This window comes from Stylophora pistillata, chromosome 5 (genome assembly GCF_964205215.1).
Source record: "Stylophora pistillata chromosome 5, jaStyPist1.2, whole genome shotgun sequence".
Taxonomy (NCBI): Eukaryota; Metazoa; Cnidaria; class Anthozoa; order Scleractinia; family Pocilloporidae; genus Stylophora; species Stylophora pistillata.
This window is the reverse complement of record NC_142523.1, coordinates 32,233,868-32,251,965: the sequence shown is the minus strand read 5'-3', so window position 1 is coordinate 32,251,965 and position 18,098 is coordinate 32,233,868. Positions and strand designations below refer to the sequence as shown.

General features: G+C 39.1%; 1 protein-coding gene across 1 annotated transcript; it reads left to right on the top strand.

The window, feature by feature from the left end:
- The first annotated feature begins 223 nt into the window (after positions 1–223).
- LOC148731492 (uncharacterized) lies at positions 224–3,359 on the top strand. The gene is made up of 4 exons (XM_088761916.1): positions 224–338; positions 2,486–2,692; positions 3,109–3,264; positions 3,355–3,359. Exons 1-4 carry the CDS (start codon positions 275–277, stop codon positions 3,357–3,359), a joined length of 432 nt encoding a protein of 143 aa, XP_088618042.1. The 5' UTR covers positions 224–274.
- Positions 3,360–18,098: the final 14,739 nt, after the last annotated feature.

Sequence of the window (18,098 nt, the reverse complement as noted above, 5' to 3'; positions counted from 1 at the left end):
CGAAACATGAACATTTTACACGCCAGATTAATAAAACTATAAAACTTACCCATTCCTTGTGCGGATGTTGTGTTTTTTTTGGGAGATTTCCGTCGTTTTGGGTTTGCTTTACCATCACTGTTTTTCCTGTTTAATATCAAACGTCACACCGCATCACACAACGCATGACGCTTTCATAATCCTTCGCTTTTCCTAGAGACGTGGGCTTGGGATGACAGTGATTCGATTTCCGCGGATTTCTGCGCTATCGATAAATTTAGGTTTGGCGAACACCATGGCCGTAGTAGAAAAAATTATTCCTCTGATTCTCATCATTTTTGCAACAGTGAAGGCTCAAGGTAAGGGTGAATTTGTATTAAGAACCCTATAATGATGATATAGTGGTAGCTCCGAAGGAACTTCACTTGCCATGCGAGGGCTTCCGAAATAAATCTCATTCTTCCAATGAAACTTGAACGGAAAGCGACGTAAACATGCTGGTTTACTGAGAATGTGTTCGTGAATTTAAATTAGTGCATACGGGGCTCATCCTAGGTGTAAAAACCTGTAAAGCTCACGAGTGGCGTAAAACAAAGAGAACAAAACATTATAAAATGATAGCGTGCACCAAAACAATACCTCATGAAGCAAAGGAAACCTCGTCAGGTTTTTGCACCGAGGATCACCCGCATTTCCCAAACCGTTGGCTGAAACCTTTAAAGGGAACCGAAGCTTTCAAATAGATGATTTGCGATCTCATATTAAGCATTGTTTTTTAACTTTCTTTGAAGCTTTGTGAGCGTATAATTATCTGTCCGAATGAACGAATACATTTCGATCTCCCGATGCAAATTACGAGCTTTCTCCACAGGTAACCCATGCTCACTGTTTGTGTCACGTACACATGGTTAAATAAAGAGAACAATTATGGGGCGAAGTTTAGGTCTGAAAATTGGCTTGAAAATGGAAATAAAAATCAATGAAACTTACCATATAGCGATTTGTTTTCTAGACCTAAACCTCGCCCCGTATGTTCTCTCTAGTTAACCATGTGTACGTGATACAAACAGTGAGCCCGGGTTACCTGTGCTTTCTCTAACGAAAACCTCATACTCACGGGGTTATTTTTGTGGTTACAAATGAAAGGTATTGTCTTGAATCTTCGATGTTTTCTTTGAAGTTTGCAATCAGAACTTGTCAATAATTCTGGAATCATCTCAAATTTATAATGAACTGATCGAAAGATCTTTAAGTGTGACTGAGTGCTAACACCACTTATAGTTCACCACTAAATTTTCTCCGATTCTTATTGGTTTAAATTTATCACCTGATGCGATAGTGTTCATCCGTAGAGAGACACTATCAGCCCTTATAGTTCACCACTAAATTTTCTCCAATTCTTATTGGTTTAAATTGATCACCTGATGCGATAGTGTTCATCTGTGGAGAGACACTGTCAGCCATAGTGCTCATCCGCAGAAAATACCTAGATGGATAATGCCCATCCGTGGAAAATACCTGGATGGATAGTACTCATCCGTGAAAAATTTTGAATGGTTTGTCGGCCACGAAGTTAGGCAGATCGGATAAACAGCAAGTTTCAATTCTGACAGGTATAATGTATTCCAATGTACAGTTGCGAATTATTGACATTTGTGACGGGCTGTATGCATAAATAGATATTTGATTGCCCTGCATTTAGTGGGTTTTGACTGTTTTTCAACTGGCACGCAGAAGAAAGTTTAGTGGTGCACAAAGACAATAGAGTGTTAATGTCTCAGAACTATTGGTCTGATAGCATCCCCTTGGAAATTTGATGTTCTTAAAACTAGCATAATTGCTATGAAAGCTTCACTTCTCGGGAAAATATTTGTTTTGAGAACATCAAATTTCCGCAGGGCAACTATCAGCCGATAGTTCCTCAACAGAAACACTCTATTGAATAATTATGAAAATTGTGTGGTTTGTTCTACAAAATTTAGCTCATTGGCCATTTAGAATTGTATACATGAATTTGGAAATGATATTTGAAGTCGAATTTGTGAAATTAGACAGTGTTTTCATGCACTAAATATTTTTACCGCATTACATAGGCTTTAAAATATACTAATTTGAAAATCATATGTTTTTGCTGATCGAGCTGCAATTCTGAGATTGCGAGTTTTAGGTATAGTTACAATGTACAGAACAGCTTCATAGCGGTAAGGTACAGAATGGGCAAAAATCCATTACAGCTTTAAATTAATCTGTCCCCCCGCCCCCCCCCCCCCCTTGCAGAAAAGCACACCGGTTTCTCATTTCTAGCCTTTTTTCCCCAGCCTTGTAGCCTTTTGAGTAATCCCAGTTTGGATCTCCCTAATTTTCCTGCAGTGTATGGCATTTTCTGGAGGAGGTGCTTAGAATATTAGAAACAAGTATACTGTACATGTATGTGCAGTTCCTGCAGTTTAATAAATGGACGTGTACAAGTTTTTTTTTTCTTTTCTTTTTTTTTTTTTTTTTTCAGGAGAACCACCATTTGGAGTCATACAACCTTTCCCAGAGAACATCTACCCTCTAGAGTACACCTCAGGAAACGTTACTTGCATTACATTTGATGCATCTGGTAAACTTCAACCAGATAGAATAGAGTTTTATAGGAGAGATGACCTTAACCGATACAGAAAGTTAGAGGGGGATAGATTTGTGTTTAATCAGAGAACAGAGAATATAAGTGAGTATATCTTTGTATTACAGATGATGTAAAAAAAAACCATCTGGCTCCAGAAAAAAATAAAAACAAAACAACTGCTGGACCTCAAGCTTTACTCCCAATGCAGGATTATTAAAATCGTCATGAATAGTATGAACGAGGCTGAGTCATGATTTCCCTCCTGAATTATATGTGACCCATGAATTTCATTTCCTTTAAAGTTTGTACGAACATCAAGATTTCCCTGAAACCTTGCACATATAACAAGAGCGATTTGAACTTTTCCTTTTTCGGATACTTGATGCCATGATAATTTTTTATCAATTTGTGCCTGGAATGGGATCTCTCCCCTCCCTCTCCCCTCCCCCTCTATAATCTGTACAGTACAAAGCCATATTCTTCTCCTCCTGCAAACAAGTTAATTGCTTTCGTTGTAGGAGGAAACATTAAATTGTACACTACCATGACTTTGAAGAATGTAACAATTCAGGATGACAGCCAGTACGGTGATCTTGGAAGCTATGAGTGCCATGCTTTTGCGAAAAATGTAAGCGTACCAAAGAGGCATGGCTTTAGTGTTAGTGTTATTACAAGTAAGTCTATGCATTGCAGATGAAATTTCACGACTTTGTACTCTCACAGCATAAATAAGTCTATTATGTATGTCGTGTCTATCCACATAGTATAGAATTGAGTAAAAAATAAACTGTCAGAAAACAGGAGGAAATGCAAGGGATGGGGGTAACTTTTCTGAAGACTGGCATCTTATTGTGGGGAAAAACACTACTGCTATCTCCTTTAAACCACTGAGAATAGGATGAGCTGTTGTAGTGTGGTTACTTGCCATTGTTCAAATGAAGTTAAAGTTCCTGTTATTTTTCACTTCGAATGTGCAAGCGTACGTGTCAACTTAAAATTAAAAGAGAGCTAAAAATTTAATAAAATTTAATAATTTAATTAGGCGCCTCGTTGGCTATCTATCATCTCATATCCAACGCGCGCTTGTGGAATAATTGTTAATTATTAAAAACTAGATAATTGTATAATGCAATTCAAGACTTTTTATTGGCTTAGCCATTATGGTATATCAGCCAATATACCATGATCTACAAATATGGCAAGCGTAAGCGTCAGCTTAAAATCAAAAGGGAGTTAAAAAATCCGGTCTCTTCTCACAAAATAATAATTTCTTGGGGGCGTTTTTAATAAAACAATTATTCCACTCGCGCTTGTTGGATATGAGATGATTATAGCCAACTCGGCGCTACGCTATATATCATCTCATATCCAACGGGCGCTCATGGAAGTAACTGTTAAATATACATGAAAAAATTTCTCAGTTTAATTGGTTAAGATGAATGCTGTTTTCAGTTAATTAAGTGCAGAAAAGAGTTAATTCAGTGCAGAAGAGAGTTAATTCAGTGCAAAGAAGGAAACAAACCAGACATGCTGATTGGTCAGAATGATTGATCAATGTCAATGTCAAGGTCAATGTGAAGGTCAATTTCACTTGCAGGGTTTGAATAAATTATTTTTGTACGTGATGCGCGCGCTCTTCTTCTGCGTAGTTATGAGAAGCTACCTCGTAGTTTTCATGTATATTATTGATAGATAATCACATGTTTTTCTCCTGCAATTTGGAATAAATAAGCACTTGTAAACTTTTTCAAAGACCACAAACTGCACTTGCCCTACGGGTTCATGCAATTTTGTTAGTCTGAAAAAATTTACTCATGCTTATTTATTCCAAATTGCACTCGAAATCATGTGATTACATATACAAAACATGAACATGTTGAGCAAACTATTGAATTGTTAACTGTTTAATGGCAATTGTGAATTGCTGCATTAAGGCATGGTTTTCATACTTAACTGCATCGTAGATAACAAAACAAGAACATGTTGAGTGAAATGTAGCATTGTTAACTGTTTAATGGCAATTGTCTCTATGTGAATTGCTGCATCAGGGCATCAGGGCATGGTTTACATAGTCAACTGCATCGTGTATATCAAAACAAAAACGCGTTGAGCAAAATGTTCCACTGTTACCTGTTCAATGACCATTGTCTCTATTTGGATTACTGTAGTAAGACATGGTTTACGTAGTCAATTGCATCGTATCAAAGCTTTTGCGTAATGAAACAGAACAAAAAAAAAACATAACAAAACGAAAACGTGTTCAGCGAACTATTGCAGCCTCAATTGTTCAATGGCAATTGGCTAAATATTAATTGCTGCATTAAGACATGGTTTACTCAGATAATGGTTGTTTGTAAAGGAAACAATATCTGTGATGGTTTCAGTTTGGACATTGTATGTTAATTTCCAATGTAACTCAAAATAACCACTGACTGAAGAACTAACTAAAACAGCCTCTACTTATGTGAAACGAACAAGCGTAGGACAACATTCGATTCTGCAACTTGTTGCCAAAACTTCGCCCTTCCGAATTGCAGCGCGCGGTAAGGACGTCCTGTACTTGTTTCGCTATCGAGATGTGATAGTTATATCAACTGAAAACAAGCTAGATAATTTTGCCGAAGGAAATTAGTGAAACGGCGCCTGAGAAATCACTTCTTACAAGGAGGCGTAACTTGCGCATATCCGTTTAACACCATGATATACTGCATTCCAAAACGATCTCCAGGTCGTATCCTAAAAGTAGAAAAATTATTACGATAAAATATAGAAAAATTCTGAAATATAAGAGTCTCTAATCTATTCCAAAATATGTGTCTAGTGACTCTGTCACATTTACAAATCGCGAAATGATTGGAATAAGGGCCTCTAGTTTATTCCAAAATATGTCTAATAACTCTGTCACATTTACAAATCGCAAAACGATTGGCTGACGAAAATTCTATTGTTATCTTCTCTTGCACAAAATCGAGATTTACTCTCCCTGCAGCTCATGCGCACACGGCTCTATAATGCTGCCGCCTCCTGGCCACAGCTGCTCGTTGGCAATTATATTATATTTTACACTGTATTGTAAATACACAATTCAGCTTAGTGGCTGTAAGTTTTTTTTTACGCATATACTATGTATCTATCTAGGTATCAATTGATCAAACACCAAATTGTATGTGGGGAGAATTGAATTTTAGATAACAGCAAAAAGTACAATTACCATGATTTTTGTATGTACAGTTAAATTCTCTCAATACTTTCAGCAACATAAAGCTGAAATTCTGTGCTACATATTGTTTTGATAGAGCTATGTACAGAGGACTTTTGACATAAGATGGCCCATGTTTTTGGAAAAGACTTGTAAATTTTAAGTAAATGACATCATTGCATTTATTGCCTTTTCCGCTGTTCACCCCATTGTGTGTATCGTACATTATGATGATACAAGTATTAATTTCTCAGTCTTACATACAAACGTTTTGTGTTTCCTTGGGTTGACCGTCGAATGGATTTTAGTTATAGTTCGACAGACTACGGAATTGGCACAAGAGGGCAAGTGCGCTCGCGTAAAGTGGAACAGCCCCTGTTGCTTAGAATGGTTACTCGCACTGTACGTGTGTGGCAAATCCCAGTCATTTTTGTTGCTTTTATTATAGGGCTTAAAGATAGCACAGAAACTGCAATTTTATTTCAAAATGCTGTTTTTGTGAAAGCTGCTATGTTAGAGCTGTCGAAAGTTTATTCTTTTTCACCACTGGTATCGGAACAAGTCGTAAGAGACATATTTAGAAGTTTCGTCTATTGATTTTTCCATTTTCATTTATAACAAAGTGCGCGCTCTGATTGGTTAATTCATCATCTACTATTTGCCTGTGGGTCTATGCTGCTGACGTGAGCAAATGCTAAGACTATTTTTGCGCGCGTGGTTGTTTTTTCTGATCACGTAAGATTTGTTAAAAAAAAGGGAACTCTTGTTACAATGTTGCAATGTTATGTTAATAAAACAAATGGTAAACACCACTGTTTCCTCATGTGGTTTCCGTCTCCGGCATGAAGAAATATATCGTCACAAGACAACCTTTCTTAGAGATGAGAATTAAATTTTATTTCGCGTCCTAACCGCTTTTTTCAAATACAAAACATTCACACTCGCTATGAATAATAATTCTTAGGCCAAGCTATAGCTAATTACATATAAATAATAGAGTGCTGCGTACAGGGAATAACGATCTAAACAATTATGGACTAATTGCAATATGCAATGGCATATTGTAACAACCACAGTTTGTTCATAGCTCTGCTGAACTCTTTCACCGGTTGCTGGATTCAGAGCTTATAAATTAAAGAGGATTTTGGTCGGTATTTCAGGAAGCGTGATTAAAATTTATCGAGTTGCTGGTGTGCAGTTATTTGTTAAGAATGAATTTTCGCGCGCTTGTTTTCTCTTGTCATGTAAGACTACACAAAACATTTTTCTGCGATGTAGCTCAATAAAAGGACTTCTGTTCCTCCAATGTATCAATGTTATGTTATAAAACAAATGCCGAACGCCATAGCGTGCACTATTGAGTTATGGATGCACTTGGGAGGTTTGCTAAGCACTCAAGAAGCTAGAGTTGCACTCGGCTATCGCCTCGCCCGACTCTTACGCTTCTCTCGTGCTTAGCAACCTCCCGCGTGCATCCATAACTCCATAGTATACGCTATGCCGTTCACCATTTGTTAATTCAAGCTTAAAGGGATACTCTCTCTCCTGTGATGAATTTTTGAGAAAAGACTGATAACAACTTAAATAAAAATAAATCTTTTGAAAAAAAGGGTAAATCTTTTGTTGTTTTCGTTTAAATTTGAAACTTTTCTCAACGCGTGGTTCGAGCGTAGGGCTTTGCCCCCCAAAGGAAGTGACGTAGAAGGGAGAACTCATTTAACTTCCGTTGAGATTTCTTTCACAAGAGCACCGAGATTTCTTCAATAAAAAACGCACCCCAAAAATACAATAATACCGCAACGATGCGTGGCCAGTGGATGTTCCAATACGCGTAGCGATGGAGAAAGCCTTCATAAATGACCCGAAGATCCTAATTTCGCTAGGTTATGGACGAGAGCCCTGAAAAACACGCGATCCGATTTTGAGAACCCAACAAACTGTAGCCGTCTGTGCAGCATTCACTACTTCACTACAGATTCTTTTGAGGAACAGTCAGTTCTGGCGAAATCTATGGGTTTAAAGATGAAAGCCCTTTCTAAAATATAATGCTGTTCCCTTAATTTTTTATATTAATCCGCCTGTAAAAAAGAAACAAAGGCTCGAGGACGAAAAAAAAAAACTCTCATCTTCACAAGTCGTGACACTAGCGCGGGATTATCAAAACAAAATCGACAACAACTACGTGGAGCATACAGAAAACGGAAAACTGCAAAGGGGTATGTATTACCTGTAAAAGAAATATAAACCTGTTCTACTCACACCTCTGAACCTGCAAAACACTTGCGGGAAAATCCATCACATTCTTTCACTTGGCGTGTTCTCCCCTCAGCAGAAACATTCCACAGGCGTAGGATCGTCGAGGGGCTAATGATCCAACAATTCCACCCCAGTTTGAACAAACAAGTCATTTCTTATGTCTCCAAACTTTTCCCATCGGGAATCACATAAGATATGTATGTATGTACAGACGGTCAACACTTTCAACCCTGATGATGACAAACAGCCGAAAACGTTTGGTTTTAGCATTTTAATAACTTTTCTTAATCTTTTTAGCCTTGCATATATAATATCAAATATGAACCTGTATTCATTGAATGAAAAATGCAGCAAAAAGCTCTTTCAAACTTATAACCCAACTCATTTACCCGGTGCGTGTTCCAGATCCTCGATGCACATATAGAAAATGAACAGCTCTCCCTTTCCAAAGAGAGTTACCGAACAATTAGGTTTTGCATCGGTAGAATTCTCACCCCAAGCTCAAGATATCATGGTATCCACGGTATCGCTTATGAATGGTTTAGCTCCTACCTAGATAATCGCCATCAACAATGTTTTGTAAATGGTTCGCTCTCAATTAGTCAAGTTCTCACTCGTGGAATTCCGCAAGGAACAATTCTAGGACCTTTGCTTTTTGTTCTATACCTAAATGATCTTCCTAATTGCCTGTCTAATTCAGTTGCACGTATGTATGCCGATGATACTCACCTGACCTTTGCCAGTAACAACATAGAAATGATCAATAATGTTATGAATCACGACCTATCCAATGTTAACACATGGCTCACTGCAAACAAATTGACTCTAAATTCATCTAAAACTGAATTCATGTTAATTGGATCGCGGCAAAGGATAGGTACCTACGATACTTCCCCTAAACTAATCATAGGTGGTGACATAATTAAACAAGTTAGCTCAGTCAAATCTCTGGGTGTACATATAGACGAAAACCTCTCATGGAATATGCACATTGAAAAAATAGCAAAGAAAATCGCATCGGGCATTGGAGCAATTAAACGTTGTAGGCCTTTTGTTAATCGAACCACGCTTGAGTCCGTTTTCAATGTCTTAGTTCAACCGTACTTTAATTACTGCAGCGAGGTCTGGGGGCATTGTAACAAGGGTCTTTCGAATAAGCTCCAAAAGTTGCAAAACCGGGCTGCCCGTATTCTGACCTTCTCCAGTTATGACACAAGCGCTGATCCTCTTTTTGTGCAACTTAACTGGAGACGGTTAGATACTCAGCGACAAATACAAGTGGCCACCATGGTCTATAGATCTATACATGGTCTTGCGCCCGACTATCTTGGTCCTCTTTTCACTAAATATGATCCTCCATATAATCTAAGGAACTCTGAAAACAAACTAGCTGTTCCATTGCCCCGCACCAATTTCCTGAAAAATAGCTCTAGCTATAACGGTGCGGTTATCTGGAATAGCTTGTCCCCTGATATTGCGGCAAGCAAAATCACTTCAATCCTTCCGAAATGGTTGTCGCAATTTCTTCGTCTGAATCGACAAAACACACACGGCATCTATGTAAAGCAGAATTTCTTTATTTTTTTCTATTTCACTTTTAAATTTTAGATCATGTTTATATAGATTAAAATAGATTGTAACTGTAATAATAGATTGTAATAATATTATCATTTTATCTGATAGATTTACCGGGTCTAAATAAAAAAAAAATAAAGTTCAAGATGTCAGCACCCAAACTTCCAAAATAGGGAAAGATGTCTCTGTGCAATTTCGGAGCAGTCGTACCGCTAGAGGCAAATTTAGTCACTTGAAAATACATAAAAATACAAATCTGTTGTGACAGTAGTTTGGCCGTCCCGAAGAAAGTAACCAAACCGCACGCTAAAATAACTTGGCAGGTTGTCAGACGTCCGTTCCAGTAAAGAGTAAAAGCACACAACGCACTTCGCTCAAGGAGTTTATTACGTCGACCCCGGTTCAGAGTGAGGAGGAAAACTCGGATCAAGAGGAAGAAGGTGAAGAAGAAGTAAAAGAATGAGGAATTACGCAAGTTTAAGATTTACATAACACGTGCAGCGAATGTGAAAGAATAGCTTTATTGTGTTAAAAACAAATGCCGGTCTAATCAAGTTGAGGTCCTACATTTTTAAGGCCAAACACTGCTGCATTTCTCAAATCTAACGATCACTTCACTTTGTGAAGTGACAAACGAAGAGATTTCGCCAAAAGGCGAAGATTTTAGCTCAGAGAAATCGCTTACCAGTCTGTTTTGTAATCGCTCGAATGGATCGGCATCATCTGGTTCATTCGAAGAGTCAGAACTAGCCTCACTGTCGTAAGGCTCAAACACCATTAATGGTTCAGTTCCATGAGCGTCTGCACTCCCGATCACCCCCGCGATTAATCCGAGAAGGAAAACTCGAATCTCTAGAGTCGGACTCCATTACGATCGCGCGTATGTTTTTCAGTTCTCCTTTCTACGTCATTGATCACGTGTTTAACTTAGCCTGCGAACAGGCTCCCGGCCTGGAGGGCGCGAAGCAGGGGAAGGAAGGGGAAGGTTTCTGTGTCCCCACTTCTGATTGAACGGGGAGCCTGTTCGCAGGCTATGTCTAACTAGGAGCAATTTCAACTTCCGGTCTTTGAATTGAGTGAATTTCGCGCTTTTGCAACAGGATTTTAATCAAATGGAAGGTTTTAGGGAACTTTTTCCTCTTCCAGTAGTCGTTTTGGCAAAAGATCTACATTTTAATTAAATGTTAAAATTTGGTGGAGAGTATTCCTTTAATGCCTGAGTATTTAAATGCTAGACCATCGAAAGTCACGAAGATTACAGATTACTCCGTGAGGTAGATATGATAGGAGATGGGAATGAAAGAGGGAAAAAGGGAGAGGCTACCAGACTATCCCTCTCCCGTGCAGTTTCTCCCCCCCCCCTCCTTCCCCAAGTTACACCTGCCACAAATTGTGAAACAAACTGTCTTTGATTTATCAAAAACGATCTTTTGAAGTTTAATTTTTTTGGCGTGAACGAAAATGAGGTATTTAGTGTTACAAAAGATCCTTGAAATTGTGGGGTTTTGTGTGTGTGTCTGTGTGTCTGTGTGTCTGTGTGTGTGTGTGTGTGTGTGTGTGTGTGTCTGTGTGTACCGCCATGTTTGATCGTGTGTTTCCCGCCATGTTTGATCGCCATGTTTGCTAGTAGAAAGATATCGAAACCAAACTCAGTGTTTTTTGTAGCTTTACCTGAATAACAGCCGGCCGGTTGAGAAACCAACAGTTTTCCCTTCTTTAGCTAAACTTTGTTCTAGCTATCTTCGATTCAGCTAAATTTTGAGAACTGCGTCAACAAGGTTTTATGCCAACAATGGACAACACTATGAAACATCCCATTTATGGACAAATTTAGATTGTCGAAAATCTTGGGAGACCCAAGGAAGACTTCGATTAGCCCTCTACGCTCCCTGAACATCGGTAGGCATGTTTCCCATACTCATGGTAGTGACGCGAAGAAAAATTGTTTTTACAATCCAGAGCTTCATTCAGTTGAGATCATTGTCTTTTTTCTCATAACCGTAGCGTTTGATTTAGAAGTGATATTGTAAGGGGAAATTAGATGTTAGTGACTGATGTTCAAGGGTTTTTCAACCGGCTCAATTTATTTCCAGTTATGTTGATTCTTTATTTCGAAACATGATATCAACGTATATGTTATTCTTGATTAATCCTTTATTGTACATACAATATTTAAAACCGTAGTGAGCAGCCTTTTTTCCAGCAGGGAGCTGGGGAGCAGGGATTGTGTAGTGGTGAGACCACTCGCCTCCCACCGCTATGGCCTGGGTTCAATTCCCGGACCTAGCGTCACATGTGGGTTGAGTTTGTTGATTCTGATCCTTGCTCCGAGGGTTTTTCTCCGGGTCCTCCGGTTTTCCTCCCTCAGCAAAAACCAACATTCCAAGTTGTGTCCCCAATTAGCTTCAAGCTAAATACCCCTGACACATTAATAAAGTTTTATTATTATTATTACTTATTATTAGGGAGCGCGATCGTCCTCCCTTTGTGACGCTTTTTTTCGGTCACGCAACATTGATTTTGCACCGATGTGTGACGGAGAAAGTGGATCAAAAAATCGGGCTTTCTCCAAGATACATATTGAAATAATGATTGGAATAGAGAATTTCTTTCAAATCGCTTGTAAATACCTTGAAGCTAAAACAAATAGAAATTGAAAAGATTCAGTGACTGTTCAGATCCTTCCTAGTGTTAAGATGTTTAGCATGAAAATGATCGCATACTGCAAGGGTTGACCCTACAAATGGGGTATGAAACATTTTAGTGTGTTTCATGGAGAATTCCGTTGTCTGAAATGTCCCATGTAAAGAAGTGGGGGCTCCTTTTCAGGAGGTGAACTAACGTGAAAGATACATTGGATACCTTTAGTTTCGCGCTATCGAGGTGATGGCAGTTTCAACTGAGACAGAGATGAGAGCGGGGTAGTTCTGTCCAGGAGCTCAATAACGGCGTAATTTTTTCTCGTGTTACACGAAAACATTTCAGCCGAAAAAATCAAGGATAAGATCATTGTATTTGTCGTTTAGAGCAATTTCAATCGAATGTCGAAAGTAATTTCACTTTCAGTTCTCACTGGCTCTTGAGAACTTTCCTTTCTTCTGATTGGCTGTTTTAAATTCCTTGATTTGGTTTCTCAACACCCGATCTGAAAGTGCTCCGATTCAAAATTACTGGAATGAATTCAACATTTGTGAAAGGTCAGGTGCAAAACATCAAACATTAAGTTACAACCAAGTAATCTGTCGCTACTTTTCATTCACTTTCATCAGCATGGCAAGAAGCTCATTTTGTATCATAACATAACCAAAGTAAAGCGCGCGCTCTGATTGGTCAGTTTAGCGTCCCCCATTTGCCCATGGGTGTACGCTGCTGGCGTGAGCAAATGCAAAGACTATTTTTCCGCGCGCGCTTGTTTTTTCTGGTCATGTAAGATTTGTTAAATAAAAGGGAACTCCTTAGCTACAATGTATTAATGTTATGTTATAAAACAGATGGTAAACACCACAGCGTACACTATTGAGTCATGGATGCACTTGGGAGGTTTGCTAGGCACTCAAGAAGCCAGAGTCACTCTCGGATATCGCCTCGAGCGACTCTTACGCTTCTTTCGTGCCTAGCAACCTCCCGCGTGCATCCATAACTCAATAGCGTACGCTGTGGTGTTTACCATTTGTTAAATATCTGAGATGCACTGGCATCAAATCTTTCACAAATTCTCTCCTCTTAGAAAACGAAAGAATAAAACGAACTGAACGTTTCCAGTTGAAATCCCGGCGCCCGTAATCTTCACTCAAGCAGTCTGCATCCTTATCGGAAATTTCTCCTTGCATCAGCCATAGGTCTGTATATAACTCCCTCATTTATCCTTCATGGCAGCGATGGCTGACTACAAACTACCCATTGTATCTCTGATTATTTTTAATAATTACTGTTTTTTTAAACCCCTCTAACATCAAGCGACTTCTCGTCTAGTTCCTCGTTTCCGGCGATAAAACTGTCTTAGTTGCTATAATAGGGACATTAAGATACCTGGACGGCTGACCGGAAGTAATTTTACACGTGTAGACTGTATTGCGCATGTCTGCACAACACGTGTTGCCGTCCAGTTGTTGTCGAGGACTTCGGAATTAGAGTTTTGCCGTCCACAAGTGAACGTAGGCACATCTGACGAGCATTTCTTTTAAAATTCATGATAATGATAATGATAACGATTTAACAATGGACATCCACTGGGTGGCTATTCTTGTCCACTGTTCCAGATCGAATTGGAATTTGGAATGTTGGTTTTTGCGGAGGGAGGAAAACCGGAGGACCCGGGGAAAAACCCTCGGAGCAAGGACGAGAACCAACAACAAACTCAACCCACATGAGACGCCAGGTCCGGGAATCGAACCCGGGCCACAGTGGTGGGAGGCGAGTGCTCTCACCACTGCGCCATCCCTGCTCCCTATTCATTATTTTTCAATTGAAAAGGCTGTCCTTACTGTTATTTCTTGTTTTGATAAACAAAAGTTAAAAAATTGAAGTGTAAAATACCATCGCGAATGAGTGTTTGTTTGCTGCGCTTCGCAGTGATGGCGAATATGTAACCTAAACTTGAATGAAATTGAATTTTCTGGCATCTGTTTCCAGAATCATTTTGCTCACTCCATGTATCACGTAAATTACTGCTATTCACCATAAATGTTCAGCCATAAGTTAAATTCTTCGTACTCGTAGTATGGCAGCTTTAAGTTAACTGGCTTATTAGCTTCGTACAGAAAGAGGAACTCTTCGTCGGTCAGTAGATTTTCTTCGTAAACGATAACAATCATTTCGCGAGTCTTTTTAAAATATGCCATGATTTACGAACAGAGCTAGAAACTTCAGGTTCGCTGCCGTCCTCCGTTCAAACAACCCGCTCCTTAGCGTAGAAAGTTTCTCGCCAAGAACGTTGGTTTCGGCCCAGTCCTCCGCGCCTAATATTACCGTCCTCGAGGTCAGCCGTCCAGGTATCTTAAAGTCCCTAATGTTTTTTGTGGACCGCTTTGATCTTCTTTCAATTTATGCATTTACAATATTTTCGACCTTTGCTTTTCGGGCACAAACAAGAAACGAAAAAAGGTGTCGTTTGTGAGCATGTTCAGCGTTATCTAAATAATCACGTCTCCCTTTGTCGTTTGCTAAATAAGAGTAACAACATCTTTATTATTTTTGTGATATTGTGGTCGCGGGTACGGCGACACACTGGTGACCGTCATTTGGTAAAATATAGACTGGACTGGACTACTTTTTGGACGATTTTTTGGAGTATTTTTTGTACCATTTCTTCGACCACTTTTTGGACCATTTTATAAGGAAAGAGGCACACCTTTAGTACTCGGGGAGGGATGGGTGCAGTCGACAAGTACTGAGGGAGGGGTGGGGGAAGACTGTCATTACTCAAGGAGGGGTGGTAGGGTGTTGTAATTGTAAACACTTCTGGTTAATGGAGATTTAACTCGATCGTAATATATATTTTAATCGGTTTTTCGACTGACTTCTCCTACATCAACATTTTGCGCTGGGCCGCGGCGTTTCTTTAAATTTTTAGCCATGCGAAAGCGAAACTGCAACGTAAACACTGGACTTCAATTCGTATTGAAAATATCGCTTTTACTATCGATCCTCCACTGTTGAGTTATCTGGCATAGGTTATGCGTGTGCCTTTTGCCGACTTGCGCACCGTCAGTTTTCCTTTGTGTAATTACCAGATGTATCTATCTATCTTTTGTCATTAGTGTTGTCGGACGAGATCACAGAATTTCCGTTCCTTGGCCCTTGACTTTAGCCGTAAATAGAGAATTCACAAGCGCTATCGAAATTTTAATGTTTGTACGTTTACTATATGAAATCATTATTGGTACAATCGTACAAAGCAATATTCTCTCAGACCTCGAAACCGCAGACCGCAGACCGCAGACCGCACACCTCGAGAACGCACACCTCGAAAAACGTGTATACAGTGTGTAATTACCAAATTTATCTCTCTTCCTTCTGTCATTGATTTTATCAGACGAGATATCGGAATTTCCGTTATGCGAAAGCGAAACTGCCACGTAAACACTGGACTTTAATTTATATTTAAAATACTTTGTTTACGATCCTTCACTGTTGAGTTATCCGTGTGCCTTTTGAGTCGACTTGTGTGTGCACTATCAGTTGCTTTACGTTTTCCTTTGTGTATACAGTATGTTATTAGTGAATATATCTATCTCCCTTTTGTCAGTGATCTTATCAGACGAGATCACAAAATTTCGCACAACACCAAAATACCTAGTTAAACAATAGAGTGTTTCTGACGAGGAACTATCAGCTGTTAGCTGCCCCGCGGAAATTTTATGTTCTTAAAAGAAATATTTGCCCGAGAAGCTTCGCTTCTCGGGCAGATTTGCTAGTTTTAAGAACATCAGATTTCCAAGGGACAACTATCAGATCGATAGTTCCGAGACATAAACACTATTTTCTTTATTGTTCACCACTAAAATCTCTTCCGCTTGCCAGTTTAAAAACAATCAACAATTATTACGATCGAGTAAAAGCTCCATTAACCAGTAGTGTTTATAATTACAACCACTTACCACCCCTCCCTAGGTAATAACACTCCTCCCCCACCCCTCCCTCAGTACTTTTCGACTGCACCCACCCCTTCCTGATTACTAAAGGTGTGCCTCCTCCCTCATAAAATTGTCCAAAAAATAGTCCAAAAAATAGTCCAAAAAATCGTCCTAAAACTCGTCCAAAATAGTCCAAAAAATAGTCCAAAAAATAGTTCAGTCCAGTCCATATTTTACCCTGTGCAAGTTCCGAGATATAAACACTGTATTGTATTAATTGTTTACCACTAGATTTTCTTCCGCGCGCCTGTTTAAAAACAATCAAAACCTGCTAAATGCACTCGAGACACTCGATTGTCCCAAAATTGATTTCATATAGTAAACGTACAAACGTAAAAATTGCGATAGTGCTTGTGAATTCTAGTCAAGGGCGAAGGACAGGGAATTTCGTGATCTCGTCTGATAACTTCAATGACAAAAAGAAGATAGATAAATCTGGTAATTACACACTGTATACCCAAAGGAAAACTGATGGTGCACAAGTCGACTCGAAAGGCACACGCATAACCTACGCCAGCCTAGTAACTCTACAGTAAAAGATCGTAAACGCGATATTTTCAATAAAAATTTACGTCCAATGTATACGTGGCATTTTCGCATTACTATAAATTAAAGAAACAACGCGGCCCAGCGAAAACATTTTGATTGAAGGCAGTCGAAAAACCGATTAAAATAACCTGTACGATCGAGTAAAAACTCCATGAACCAGTAGTGTTTACAATTACAAATAGCTACCACCTCTCCCTGAGTAACAAAACTCTTCCCAACCCCTCCCTCAGTACTTCTCGACTGCACCCACTCCTCCCTGAGTACTAAAGGTGTGCCGCCCCCCTTATGAAATGGTCCAAAAAATCGTTCAAAAAAGTCGTCCAAAAAATCGTCCAAAAAATCGTCCAAAAAACAGTCCAGTCCATATTTTATCCTAGACCATTATTATTACACAGAAAATTCCCTCTAAGAAATAATTGAGTAGAGAGGGCTTTAAATAACTACCCAACCATGTTTTTTGGAACTTAAGTTCTCTTCTGGTTTCCATATCAGTACGAACTTTGTGTTACGTCCGCAGTTTTTTATTTTTGTGTCCAGCAGTCCTTTTCAATAAGTTTTGTGTACACAACTTGTTTACCCATAACTTGCCACCTTCATACTATATTGAGCTTTTTGCCTCCGATAAACGTTTTCGCGTATGTTATTGTGTTCGTGTGATCATAAGTTTTAATTGTTCATTATTTTATAGGAAACTGTTATTTTCCAGTTAAAAATTATTTCGGGAAAGATTTGAAAGCCTTTTGTATGTTCCCGTTAACCAAGCCAGTATTTGACCCGACTGATAATAGGTTCTGCCATTTTGATAACGAGCCAAGGAGATATTTTGTGCAAGTGCTGATAAAAATAAATTATTTGCGAGCTTAACGATTGGGAAATCGATGAGTGTTCCATGCGTCATTTCTATTGTGAAAAATAGTAAAACTCTGTACGAAGGTCAGGTTAGAGTTGACATCAGGTGATATGTCAGCTTGATTTATGTTTGTTCTTTCGCTTGAAACTAACGAACTCTTTTCCATTCCAGATCTTGTTCCTCTCACGTTTGGTGTCACATGTCCAAAAAACCCCATGTCATCTTATACTGAACGAGAAAAAATTTTATCGTCGGTTACCTGCACGAAACCGGTTGCTACGGACAACTCATGATCAGCAAATCCACCAACCTCCTCAATCGTTCAATAAAGGAATCGTGTTATTCTGTATCATGCAATGGACCAATCAGGAAACAATGTCACTTGTAACCTCACCATTGAAATCACAAGTGAGTTTTCTTCTCATTTCTCCTTGGCCACCACTG

Excerpts from the sequence above, each read along its gene's own strand:
- LOC148731492 (XM_088761916.1), top strand. The coding sequence starts at position 275 with ATGGCCGTAGTAGAAAAAATTATTCCTCTGATTCTCATCATTTTTGCA. Across the intron at positions 339-2,485 it reads TGCAACAGTGAAGGCTCAAG|GAGAACCACCATTTGGAGTC; the intron begins GTAAGGGTGAAT and ends TTTTTTTTTCAG. Across the intron at positions 2,693-3,108 it reads TCAGAGAACAGAGAATATAA|GAGGAAACATTAAATTGTAC; the intron begins GTGAGTATATCT and ends CTTTCGTTGTAG.